The 12,894-nt window shown below is 42.5% G+C and overlaps 2 protein-coding genes across 4 annotated transcripts in view; one reads left to right on the top strand and one right to left on the bottom strand.

Moving 5' to 3' along the window:
- Positions 1-763: 763 nt before the first annotated feature.
- On the bottom strand, positions 764-11,098 carry LOC118425257 (ATP-binding cassette sub-family B member 9-like). Of its 3 annotated transcripts, XM_035834033.1 has the most exons (12): positions 10,837-11,098; positions 7,889-8,504; positions 6,555-6,672; positions 5,920-6,050; positions 5,510-5,715; positions 4,450-4,571; positions 3,999-4,074; positions 3,407-3,535; positions 2,810-3,001; positions 2,382-2,555; positions 1,933-2,229; positions 764-1,587 (listed from the first exon to the last, which is right to left on the bottom strand). In XM_035834033.1, the coding sequence occupies exons 2-12, from the start codon at positions 8,496-8,498 to the stop codon at positions 1,381-1,383; spliced, it is 2,262 nt and encodes a 753-aa protein (XP_035689926.1). In that variant the 5' UTR covers positions 8,499-8,504; positions 10,837-11,098; the 3' UTR covers positions 764-1,380. The 3 variants fall into 3 exon arrangements, with proteins under 3 accessions (XP_035689926.1, XP_035689927.1, XP_035689925.1); XM_035834034.1 differs by lacking the exon at positions 7,889-8,504 and having other exon boundaries at positions 10,837-11,094; XM_035834032.1 differs by lacking the exon at positions 10,837-11,098 and having other exon boundaries at positions 7,889-8,873.
- Positions 11,099-12,499: 1,401 nt separating this feature from the next.
- Positions 12,500-12,894, top strand: part of LOC118426229 (ATP-binding cassette sub-family B member 9-like) — a gene marked incomplete at its 3' end in the record, with an annotated part of 9,701 nt that continues 9,306 nt past the window's right edge. Inside the window, exon 1 of the mRNA XM_035835497.1 lies at positions 12,500-12,808. The remainder of the gene's footprint in view (positions 12,809-12,894) is intronic.

Raw genomic sequence — 12,894 nt, 5'->3', positions numbered from 1 at the left:
AATTATTAATATAATAATTACACTTAAATGCTTTGTTGCTGGTTGTTATGTTACCTGCTGTATTACATTGCTGCATTTTTGTGACAATTCAATTTTGGTTTATTGCAGTGAAGATATGTAATCTTCTGATATAATCTTTTTCGACTTTTTGAAATTTTGTTCTACAAGTAAATCATTGGTGTTGGGATTGAGATTGGTGAAAATGTAGCAATGTTTAAATAACATATTACTATCAGTAAACATATTGTCAGATACTTTTATCATTTAATAAATCTCTATATCCGATCGTTAATATTTACGACCTGAAACTACAATTCGTACTTTGTATGAATGCATATATACTTATATCTAAAGGCCGTGATGGCTGGAAACCACCAGTACCTGAATAGATATCATATTATATCATGAGTCAGATTAATAAAGTAATGTATTTTCATCTTTTAATTTTCATGTTTTTCTTGAGGTAATATGGTTATAGCTACATGTAAATATCTCTTGATGGACAGATCGTATGAAGTTGTTGACAATGTAAAATTGCTTGCTTGCCCCATCCTTGTGCTGCGAAAGGGCATTACTTGCTCCATAAGTCTTTCAAAATTCCACTGGACGTCGATTGCTGACAGACCCGCATCTGATGTTTTTACCCCTTACTTTATGATAATTTGGGACATGGTGGATGATGTGAAAGTTAATTTAAAACGCGTTAACGTGAAAGATCCGAATTTTGTCTATGAAAGTCGTTGAGCGACCTGTCACAAAAATGACGAAACTTCGACCGTATTTGTTGATCTCCAGAGGGTAGTAGAATCGCCTAAGGCTTGAAGGCGTTTTTCACCTGAAAGTCTGCTCCCTCAAAATAAATCGACCGCTCAAAAGAACACCGGGTGTACTGCCAAAAATGTCATTTAGACCTCACAGGCTGGTCGGTCGATTGATTTTCATGCTTTGTGACAGCATATTACCGGTCGCTAGGAGCTCCTCATCTCATGATCAGTCTCTGGTAGAAAGGGGTGTCATTGCAACGGTCACATTTTCAAGCGGAGCCCGGTCGGGATGTTTTGGGACACGAAAAATAGAAATTATGTTAATGACTTTACTTGTTTTACATGTACGTTCTGCATATTTCGTTGTCTATTGAATTATTATACTTTCCGTTCCCGAAAGATGCTCCTTTGAAAATGACTGTCCGTAGCATTATCCTAATTTCTAAGCAGATCCTACGGTAGCATAGTATCAAAAGCTGGCAGAGGAGTGCAGCCGAGTGTGTTAAGCTACCAGACGATAATGATACCGGAGCCAAACACACTCCTAGGCCGGCTTCACTCTTCTGCCAGCTTTTGATACTATGTTATGCTGCCGTAGGATCTACTAGGCTAAGCATTATCCAGGCTTGTCCAGTCCTAACAACTGTCGCCTCGCCATCTTTGCGTACAGCCCGTCCTGCTGCATCAGCTCCCCGTGCCGCCCCTGCTCCACCACGGTCCCCTTGTCGATGACGATGATGCGGTCAGCCTTCTCCACGGTGCTCAGGCGGTGGGCGATCACGATGACCGTGTGCCCGTGCAGGTTTTCGATAGCCTGCTGGACCTAGAACAAAAAGTCCTTCATTTCAGTGTTGTACTACTGCATTTTTGTAATACAGATTTCAGAAGAATTAGATTGAAGAGTTTGTTTCATTAGGCAAAATGAAACCTACAATATATTAATATTCAATGCAATAAAGGCTTTCTTAGTAATGTGCACGTGATTATATATACGCAGTTAAAGGCGTAACAGTCTAACAATTGAATGAAACCCCCTGTTTTCCGTCTGCGATGGCATTCAAATACTAAACTTCCTTGTAACGGATTCGATATGAAAGCCCTCATCTTGTCCTAAGTGCTCGGAACGTTTAAGGCTTTTGAACTGTTTGACGTAAATTAGGCGGCTCACCGTTTGCTCACTCTCAGCATCTAAAGCACTAGTGGCCTCATCCAGTAGTAGCACCGCTGGTTTCCTGATCAGCGCCCGGGCGATCGCCACCCTCTGCTTCTGCCCCCCGGACAGCTGCATCCCCTTCTCCCCAGTCTCCGTCTCGTACCCCTCGGGCAGCTCCGTGATGAACTGATGGGCGTTGGCCTGCCTGGCAACGCGCTGCACCTCCTCCAAGCTGCAGTTGTCCAGGGCATAGGAGATGTTGTCCTTGATGGAGCGGGCAAACAGCACCGGTTCTTGTCCAACCAACGCTACCTAAAATCACCAATTACAGGTTAGCCGTCCAATTTCCTTACTCCTAGATTGTTAATTTTCAGTTCGGAGGTGATAATTTATAACGCATTCGCTGAGACTATGATACTGTAGTGAAAATAAATCAGGGATTGTATATTCTTCATAGACCTCACCATTCGATGTAGAAACTTGTGATCATACGCCATGATGGGGTTACCATCTAGCAGCACCTGGCCTGACATGGTCTCATAGAAGTGTTCCAGTAGATTGAAGCAGGTGCTCTTTCCGCTGCCGCTTGGGCCGACCAGGGCAACAACTTCGCCTGGAGACACCTTGAAGGAGAGATCCTGGCGCAGAAAATAACAAAGATAATGTATAAAGCCCTGATATTGCCTTGGTTTTCTCAGTCCCTTTGCAGGCCTTCTACGAGCACCGTGGTGTGTCTTTTTTTTGGGGGGGGGGGGGGAGGCGGGGCGTTGATTTGCGACTTTTGATATACACACATGTATGGGGACAGTTATAATGCCAAGGAGATCTTTAGCCAACTCAAGATACGAAATATGAATACAAAGAAAGTCAAGAAATAAGAACAATACACCACCTTTAAAACTTGCACGTTCTTTCTGGACGGGTAGGCAAACGACACATCTCTGAACTCGATGTTTCCTTCCAGTCTCGCAGGTGCCAGCACGTTGTCGTGCTTTGTTCCCGGATCAAGGTCTATGTATTCGACGAGCTTTTTGGATGCTCCCGCCGCCAACATCAATTGTGCATATACTTCAACCACCAGTTTCTGTTAGATGTGAACGAATCTATTATTAGGTTTTGATTGAATACTGTTTTGATTAAGAGTGCACGTATCCATATTGACCACTTCCTGCCATCCTACAGTGAACATGATTAGCAAATGGAAAAGAATAAAAAACGAAAATACAAGCAGACCAAAAGAGCAATACCCCCTCTTGAATTGATAGTCTCGTCCGTTGACCCCATGAACTTGAGTGTCCGATAAACGTTTAACGACTTCGGTTCTACCATGAATGAACAGTACTTCCTGTCACTCCTGCAAGTCTGACACACTACTGACATCGTATTCAAGACAAGCGAACACAAACATCCAGACGAATATACAAGAACACAAACAACCAGACACACGGAAAATCTTCGTCACATAAGAAAGAGAGTGGCTCAAACTTACTTCCAATGATGTCTTGAGGCGGTTCAGGTACAAGAAAAAGGACACCAAGGTCCCTCCTGTCATCTTACGGGTCATGACAAGATGGCCGCCGTAGTACAAGGTCAACACAAACAGGGCAAGGCCGAACAGCTTGAATGCAGTAAAAACAATTGTTAAGGGTTGTCTCCTTAACAGTTTACATGGTAGACACTAGTGTGCAACACATCATACATTGTATATCACCGTAACTTACAGCTGCCTCTATTCTAGCTATTGCAACAGGAATCAGAAATTTGTCTGGCAGTTGGTCCACTGTGTGGCATTCGCCCCAAAGCCCAGTTATAGCTTGAGTTGCGCCTTCAGAGAATAAGGGGTTTTCTTTCGCGCTCAGACTATTTACCCCGCATGCCATACAAAATGTACCAGGATACTAGTATCACTGACACATAGGGCTGCACTACAAGGGACCATGAAACGTATTTGAAGCTGTTCTTGTTTACTGGTATCGTTATATGTTGGAAAAGAAAACCTGTCTATAATTCCTCCAATTATGTACACTATGACGGGTATATAAAAAGGTACATTATATGGTACAAGAATGTTTCAAACTCACATGTTCAATCGTATTGAGACTCCCTTCTAGCAAGGCTTTCTTGATGTACAGCTTGTAGGTATCTTTAAGCCGGTTGCTGCGCAGTTAATAATAAGTCGAGTTAGAGTTGATCTTTTTTGGTTATATGTGTTAACTAATTTACGTAATAGATGGAAATCAGTGTGTGTGTGTGTGTGTGTGTGTGTGTGTGTGTGTGTGTGTGTGTGTGTGTGTGTGTGTGTGTGTGTGTGTGTGCGCCCATGTAGTATTGGTTGGTTGTCTCTGAAGGGATATTAGTTGCTAAAAGAGGCCGGGGACGATCGAAGCAATGACCATTTGTGAAGGTGACCGAATAATGAATGCTTTGTGCGTTCGTGTGTGTGATGTGTCCACGCTGAACGCCTGTTAATAATGACAATGATCTTTATTGCATATTCTTGCCCAACATTAGCTAAATTAAGGTGCCATTCACCTGTATCTCTCGCACTCCATGTCCTCGTTTGCAAAGCTTCGGACCGTCCTCATGTTGGAGCACGTCTCGTCCGCAACCTCGTTGGCTCTGGCAAAGGACGTCTGGATGTCAACGGCCACTTTCTGTGTTATTAAACATTTAAAAGACCTTTAAAGTATAATGCGTACACAAAATCTGGAATCATTGATAGGACGTACCGAATGCCTAAAAATGGATTTAACACTTGGACCAAGTGATACAATGATAGGATGTGTGTGGGAAGACATGGCAGGTCATGAGGTCAATGGAAGAGGCTCAAACTAATCCATGGCTAGACAGAGTCTTTTATCTTTCTATTTGTGTTTATGCAGTCATATAGTTTCAATATAATAGTCACGTTTACCGTAGAGTCAGAGGATGTAACCATTGGGAGTGTGTTATTATCCACCGTGTCCATGCAGGGCACGGCATTGGAAGGCCGATAACATTCTTCTCCTTCTGCACTAGTCATCCCCTCCTCCCAACCGACGTCAGGTACCCAATTTTACATCTTGAATAAGGAAAGTCGTATAAAATGCCTTTCTTAAGAGCCCAAGATCGGTACCGGTAGCATGATAGGAGTTGAACCCAGGACCTATGACTTCTGAGCCAAGCGCCCTGCAATTGTGCCACATGGCCCCACTTGTCAGTCGACCAAGCTTGTACAAGCATTGTCACTTGTACAAGCATAAATCTATTGAGCTAAAAGTTAACCAAAGAAGTACGAGAAACTGTGAGTATTTCATGGAGGCGTAGGTCAATTCGCGGATTCTCCATGTGAGACCTATAGCTACGTCTCATTTCCAAACTGTGGCCCGGCCGGGCAGCTTTGAGGAACGAAAAGTATGACAAAAAAAGACACCAAACTACAAGAGACGTAAAGAGAATAGTCATGGGCATTATTCGTGTGCATTTATACGTTTACATTTCTATTTTTTTGCATTCATAAACATCCCAGCCGGGCCTGGTTTGGAAATATGACTTATAGCCTAAATATGATTTAACCTAAGGCAATCACGAAATCATTGAACTGTTGCTCCACCTTTAAGTAGTCTCCGTAGACTTTCATGATGACGGCCATGACGGGTAACAAGATGGCGACGAGGATTGACAGTCGCCATGACAACCTGAACATGAAGATGACAGTGCCGACCATCCGGATCATGCTGGCGCAGAACACCTTCAGATGGTCGATGAGAGTGGTGGTGGTCGTGGTCGTGTCAGAGATGAGACGAGAAGTGATTTCACCTGAAAGGGAACAGGGAAATCAAGAGTGATGGCAGACTTCAACCCTTCAATGTATCTCAGAAACATACATACACACATTAGCATAAAATCAGTGGACCGCAAATCAATGACAATGACCGCAAATGGCAGACTTGACGAAGTAACAGAAAGTACAGTTCAGAGTTGACAGAATTACTCATTAATCAGACATCTGTAAACTTTTACCAGTTTTGATGGTGTCGAAGAAGCCGATCTCCTGACGGGTGATGGACCGGAACAGCAGGTTTCGGATCCGAATGTTCAGCTTTATTTTGGTGATCTCGAACAGTCCACTACGCATGCCATAGCAGACTGCACTACAAATTTCAGAACAACACAAAGCACACTTTTGAGGAGACACAGTAATAAACTTTTTCATTTCATTGGCTGTCCTATGAAAGCTGCATTTGGGAAATGTGCGACCCAAACATGATTTTATCAATGTTTCTGGTAAATTGCCACGTATTCCTAATATACTTTCTACGAAATTCCCAACATATTATATGTGATGACACGTCTGCCAATTTTCCAGTATGATATCGATATTAAACGGTACACCCCCCAGTTTGTTTGGGGTCTCAATTCGAGGCTGCGCACCCTCAAGTCGAGAGGCCGTCTCTTCCAGGAAATACACCTGAAGCAGAATAGCCGTGTATGGGAATGAGGGGTATCCCTTCAGCTTTACAAATATGGGATTTCAGTTTCTTCACCCTCTCTACTTTTCTTATTTTGGGGGGAGAGAACTCCAAACCATAGTCTGGAGAAGGTTGAGAGGGCGTGGTCGGCTGGGTGTGATAGGGACTTTACTGGGTTCAACTTACCTCAAGGCCTTCAAAAGGGACATGACGATGATGGCGTGGATGAACTTGTCCTGAGACGTTTGTATTTTGGCTATCCCGTCAATCACCTGGCCGGTGTAGTAGGGGACGAAGATGTCACCTAGAGGGTAGAGAACATCCGAAAATAATTTAATCAGGCTGGTAGATCATAGGACATCGGCTACAATTATAGCGGCGAGAAGCAGAACTCCACTTAGAAGCTCTGGTAAAGATGTCTAACAGACATATAAACGTCAGAAAGGTGAGAAAAAGTGGTTGTGTAAAAGAAAACTCTTATGTCCTAGGCAGAGACCAGTTTAGACTGACTGTAGATGGTATCATTGATGAGTTTCTTCTTCCCATAGACTTCTATGTTAAAATTCGTGGTTTACATGGGCGCGTTCATAATGAAGCTACGTGAAATTTGAGCAGATTTTTCATTCTATGTCGAGCACATTTACCTTATATCGTGGGGAAAAAATGCCAACGTAAAGTAATCGTAGGAACTTTTTTTATAGCAATTACAAACTACGATTAGTCAATCCCCACAAAAGGCTCTTTTTCGCTGCTAGTGTACAACCGCACCACTCAGAACCCACGACTGTGTACCTCCGACCTAGCGCGCGGCTGCAAAACTTTACCTGCTATTTTCTTCAGTTACAAACAAGCTTTCACCAATCTAACTTTTGAGATCAGTTCCGCTGGCTAAAAGGGAATTTCTCACCGCTAAAAACACGCGTCCGTGCAGCCGTTTATTTTTTGGCTCGGATATCTTTTAGGGTACCCACTCGGAGTAATACATCAATGAGACCAGATCTGTAGATCACATCTACCTGTAGTCATACAGGATGTATATGTAAATGTACACCATTGGCAAATTAGTGTTGGATAAGTTAAGTTCAGTTAAGTACACTAGAACGTTTGTGCATATGAATTGTGTTTCGAGACTTTTTTCAATAACTTGCCATTAGCCCTAGGGCAAGAATTTTCATTAAACTTATTATATTAATAATTCTATCAAAATAAGATGAGGTCACGCATTTTGCATTACGGGTGTGCACCTAAACATTATTTGTAATATCTTGCATGAGAGGATTCACTATAATTACTTTCGCAAAGAAGGTTTTCCTTTCAATAGCGTTTGTATATATGTGTGTGAAGACGACCAGCACAACTCTAGAATGTCTGGATGGACTGTATTCACATTTTGCATTACGTTTTGATTAAACCGCGAAATGATTAAGTTTTGAGCCCCCAGTGGTTTGTTACTGTACTGTAGCTGTGCTTTCAATTCTAATATCTCGCTATTACTAGCACCTGAAATTGATAATACTTACCTACAGCGCCACCAATCAGGAAAGTCGTCGCCGCAAGAAAGTACGGTATAGCAGGCTTCGAATAAGAGAACAGCTTCTTCACCGATGGCAGGTTCGATTTGCTGCCCACTTCACTCTCGAGCAACCGTTCCCTTTCCTCGTCTGTTCCTTCCTCCGAGTTTATACTTCTGTAAGACTGAGTACTGATTTTTGACAGTAAGGTCCAGTTTAGGTAGAACACCACACATCCGACGATGCTGCCTACAAAGACAACCCAGAACCAGGGCTTGTGAGGAAACTCGACTTCTTTTTCTGAATACAGCAAAATCTTGACAAGACTGTACGCACACATAGCAGCTGGTAAGACTCCGACCCACGACCTTGACAGTTTGAGCCTTGGAACAGCATCTCTGGCGTTGAACAGCACGGACAGGACAGCTCCAAACGTCACACATCCTCTCAGCATCCCGAATATGCAAATGTCCAACAAAGACGTGAAGATGCTGAAGAAGCTGATGTCGTGCGTGAACTTGTGGAGATCCGCACCGTTCATGTACAGGATGGTGTTGGCGGCAACGTCGGCCAGGGACAGCAGTACGACAGCAGCGGTGGTCCTTAGCTTTCCCGCCATTTTGAGCTGTAACGTTACATAAGGTAAGGTAGGCAACCCTTGAACTTGAAGGTGATTGGGCAGTAGATTAAATGTCATATATAAATGGACATGACTGTACGTATCCTATACACAATTTGTGCATCATTGATTTCTTGATGCACAATTCTATTTTTCGTTTCGCCAACCAGCCCGACCTGGTCTCGGTTTTGAAATGTGACCTAAGCATAATCATTGTTTTGTCATTTTTTGGTCCCTCTAGAATGAATTTCAGTTTTAAACTCTTTACTTTCATGGTTATTCTTTCTTGGGACTGAGCGCACTAACCACTCGTATACACTGTTTGCTTGTTTGTTTGTTTGTTTATTTTGAAACACCTGGGTAGCCTATTCAGTGCTAATACACTGGTTTTCGATAGGGCCCAGTTTCACATATACATACATGGAAATAAAGAAACAACTTACAGAGAGAAAAGTAGACCAGATAAATCAAAATCATAATCCGAACCAAGGTCAACATTTTAGGAGGTCAGAGGTCACTACTCAGTACTGAGACTATGTTAGGTCTTTCAAAGCTGACTTGAATGAATTCAGCTAACTTGCTTAATGTAGGCTGGTAGTGAATTAAAGTGTTTAGCACCTCTGTAGGCAAATGTACGCTGTCCTGTTGTGGTCTTGAAAAAGGGTTTGTATAGGAGTGATGTCTGTCTGGTTTGGTAATTGTGTAAGTTATGGTTGTGAGAGAAGGTGGATGATAGGTATGCTGGTGCATTGATACACTTGTAAACCATAATGCACACATGATCCCGCCTTCTCCCTGCGAGGTACTGCCAGCTGAGCTTCTCATGAAGGTCGAGGACACTGCTGGACTGTAGGTTGAGTTGCAGAACTACCCCAGGGGTTTTCGGAAAAACCTGTCCAGTCCGGAATGCGGAAAACCCTGTCCAGTCTGAAAAGAGGGTCTGCATAGGGGTATACGTTGTAAGCTACTAATTACTAGTATACAACAACATTTTTTATCTTTAATATGGCTAAACACAGAAATAACATCAACGTGAAGTGTGACACAATGTCATACAAAAATTATAACTTAACAAAAATCATCCATCATTGCTGCTTCTGTGCGTCATATAAAAACTTCTTCTCTTTAAGTCTTTGAGACTGAACGTGCTATTAATAGCCTTATGGTGTAATTTTGAAAATAAAACACTTTATTTTTAAAATGATACATAGTTCTATATAGCTCACAACTTGCCTCTAAAGCCTCTAGGGTTTGAAAAATGCCATCTCGGCTTTATTGTAAGGCATTGTAAAATATATGTAATGTTATAACATTGTGTACTAAAGTAGTGTTGATATTGGAATCTTTCGCAGTCATTCTATTAAACCAGGATTTAAACAGACCAGCTCTCAAAATGAGTGCTGCACACTGATCATTAAAGAAAACCTTTCAAAGCCTGTCTTTGTAATGTATTGCCACTAATTAACAACCCGAAATTGATGGACAATGGGTGTAATTCTCTCCTCCTCATGTCCTACCAGATAAGTGTTAATTGGGTACTTTGCATTTGACAGAACTGACTTTGTGTGCATACATATTGCACCTTTGGGTCACTCATTATGTTGCCGATTCTATAGTTATGTGTATCAATTTAGTGTAAGTGCTGTCTGAAGTAATAGTTTTAAGTATTGCCAGGAACCCCTATGCAGACCCTCTTTTCGGACTGGACAGGGTTTTCCGCCCCATTTCCCTGTCTGGACTGGACAGGGTTTTCCGAAAACCCGGTTCTGTAGCACTTGGAGTTGTTGTTGTCTCCCCACTCCGCAGCTATCCCACACGGTGTCACAGTAATCCAGAAGGGGGAGTACCATTGCTTTATACAACATGTCAGCTATATTTACAGTGAAGCAAGGTCTAAGACGTCTGAGTAAACCTACTCGTTGGGTTACCTTTGAGTAGAGTTTGTCAACATGTTCTTTCCACAACAATCTATCATCAAGAATAAGCCATGGGTATTTAAATGAAACCACTAAGTCACTAAGAACTAGCGTGTTGTTGGTCGACAGCTGCATTTTCAAACCGAAAACACTGTATCTACTATTGTGATGCTCACTTTAGATGCTTATCAACCATTAATTAACGTGGTTTCACCGCGCAGCTGTTATGCGCATATGCATGGGACAACAATAGGTACGCCCCCGTACATTTCGTTCTGAAAATTCGGCTTACATCATCTGAAAGATGTTATGGTGCAACTGCATGACATTATACGATGTTTGGTTCATTTTCTGGACATTTTGGTCTGTGTAACTATGGCACCAACCTCGAAATATAATCTCCTAGCACTCAGAGATCTTACCTGGGCTTACACGACACGCTTGATGATGCTAAGCTCACCTGAACAATTAGATCAATGGACTGGTCCGACAAGTTGTCTTTTATTGATACAGCTGATCATCGTAGTACAAAGGTCAAAGGGGACAATCTCGCCGAGTGTTTAGGGTTGTTCGAAAGTCTGGGTTCGGAGCCGTAGCGGGCCCAAAACTTGTCAGTTCTTACTCTACTCATGATCGTGTGAAAATAAGAACTTTTCTTTGGTCAGGAGCGTTACTCTTGAAAGGCACGTAAAGCCAGAGACCCAGTTTACACGTGTTTAGCCTTAATACCCCCATTCCACTGGGACGGCGCTCTCGCGGCGCTCTCACGGCGATGGCAAATTTGACCATCGCGGTGAGAGCGCGGTGAAATCGCCATGGTCGCCATGGGAGCGCGGTGAGAGCGCGGTGAGAGCGCCGTGGGAGCGCGGTGGGAGTGCCATCGCCGCGAGAGCGCCGTCACCACGGCGATGGTATGGAGCCCTGCCATACCATCGCCATGAGAGCGCCGAGGATGGCGATGCAACAATGATCGCAGTGAGAGCGCCATGAGAGCGCTGAGAGAGCGCGGAGAGCGCCAATATGGCTGAACAATGGTAAATGATAGGACCCATTCCACAGGGACGGCGATCTCATCGCGCTCTCGCTGCGCTCTCAACTATAGTTCATACAATCTTTATTCTTGAAGAAGTATATTTTGATGAATTTTTTTGTCAAATCTTACTTTTGTGTCATGAGTCACTTCCTAATTAAAATCATGGGTAATACAAACTAGAGATAACTACACACACAATGCTTTTATTCAGTGTTTTGTATCACATGATTTCTCCAGATTAGATATAACATAAACTGGCGAAAAAGAACTCGGAGAAATGTTTTTAAAGTACAAATGATGTACAATGAATAAACTGAGATGGAATAATCAAGAACAAAAAGGTTTATTATGTCTTGACTTAATTTCAAATGTCAACAGAATAACATTTTAGTTTTCATGTTCTTAACCTGTAGATTGAGATTATGGAAGACTTATTTTCAATACATCAAATCGTTTCAGTATTTTATATTACATATATTATTTTGAATAAGTTACATTGCAAATTTAATTTTTTTAAACAGCAAGCCAAACGTATACGTTATCTTAGACTCACGATGAGCCCTGTACAGTGAGCAAAATTGGATTTGTTAACAGCCTTCATTTTATCATTTAAAACTGTATAAGACGTAAAGGTATGAGTTAGTGGACAATAAAATACACAAAACGTAAGAAATTTCGTTCTTTATCTCTGAAATTCGTTGAGTAATCTTTTAAGTCTTTGGCAGCTCATAAAAATTGCTGACTTTTGAGTTTTCCGTCGCACTGAGAGCGCGCTGGCGTCGCAGTAGAGATTCCACTAGAGCAGCTTTTTCTACCATCGCGGCGCTCTCACGGCGATGGGGCAAATATGCCATCGCCGTCAGAGCGCCTTACGTCAGAGCGCCGTCAAGTGGAATGGGGGCCTTAGGGAGTTATTGTCAGGTTTTCTTCTCTTTGGAAATTCTGTGCGGCGGTGTCATCCCAGGTTTTTTTGCAGGGTCCACTTCCATGGCATGTGATTTGAATTGGAAGACACGATTCTCTGTATTCAGTACATACATGTACATGTATTTGGCAAATTTTCAACAGTCACAAACACGTTAAACGCTCGTGCATTTGCATATAAGTCACCTATCGAGGGACCCATTCACATACCAATTATCATAACGTTACCCATCCAGGTATTCTTGATCTTTATCGTGATTGGACACACACACACACACACACACACACACACACACACACACACACACACACACAAACATACACACGAACACTAAAAACATAACCTTCTTGAAGAAGTTAGTAAAACAACATTCCGAATAAGACGTTCCTTTGTTCACGTACCACATGACCGGTGCAATTAAGGTGGCTCGGGCGAGGTAAAGTGGATTTTCTCGTTCTGCCTGATAGTCCGTAACCTTTAACCCGATAGATATTAGCCAGGTGAAGGCCCTATGAGATAAAT

The sequence above is a fragment of the Branchiostoma floridae genome, chromosome 11 (assembly GCF_000003815.2).
Source record: "Branchiostoma floridae strain S238N-H82 chromosome 11, Bfl_VNyyK, whole genome shotgun sequence".
NCBI classification, from domain to species: domain Eukaryota; kingdom Metazoa; phylum Chordata; class Leptocardii; order Amphioxiformes; family Branchiostomatidae; genus Branchiostoma; species Branchiostoma floridae.
The sequence above is the reverse complement of the archived record's forward strand: the minus strand, read 5'-3'. Positions and strand labels throughout refer to the sequence as shown.

Coding starts and splice junctions, on each gene's coding strand:
- LOC118425257 (XM_035834032.1), bottom strand. CDS start 8,576: ATGACATTTAATCTACTGCCCAATCACCTTCAAGTTCAAGGGTTGCCT. Junction 2,556..2,809: donor AGAACGTGCAAGTTTTAAAG/GTGGTGTATTGT, acceptor TTTCTGCGCCAG/GATCTCTCCTTCAAGGTGTC. Junction 1,588..1,932: donor ATGCTGAGAGTGAGCAAACG/GTGAGCCGCCTA, acceptor TTTTTGTTCTAG/GTCCAGCAGGCTATCGAAAA.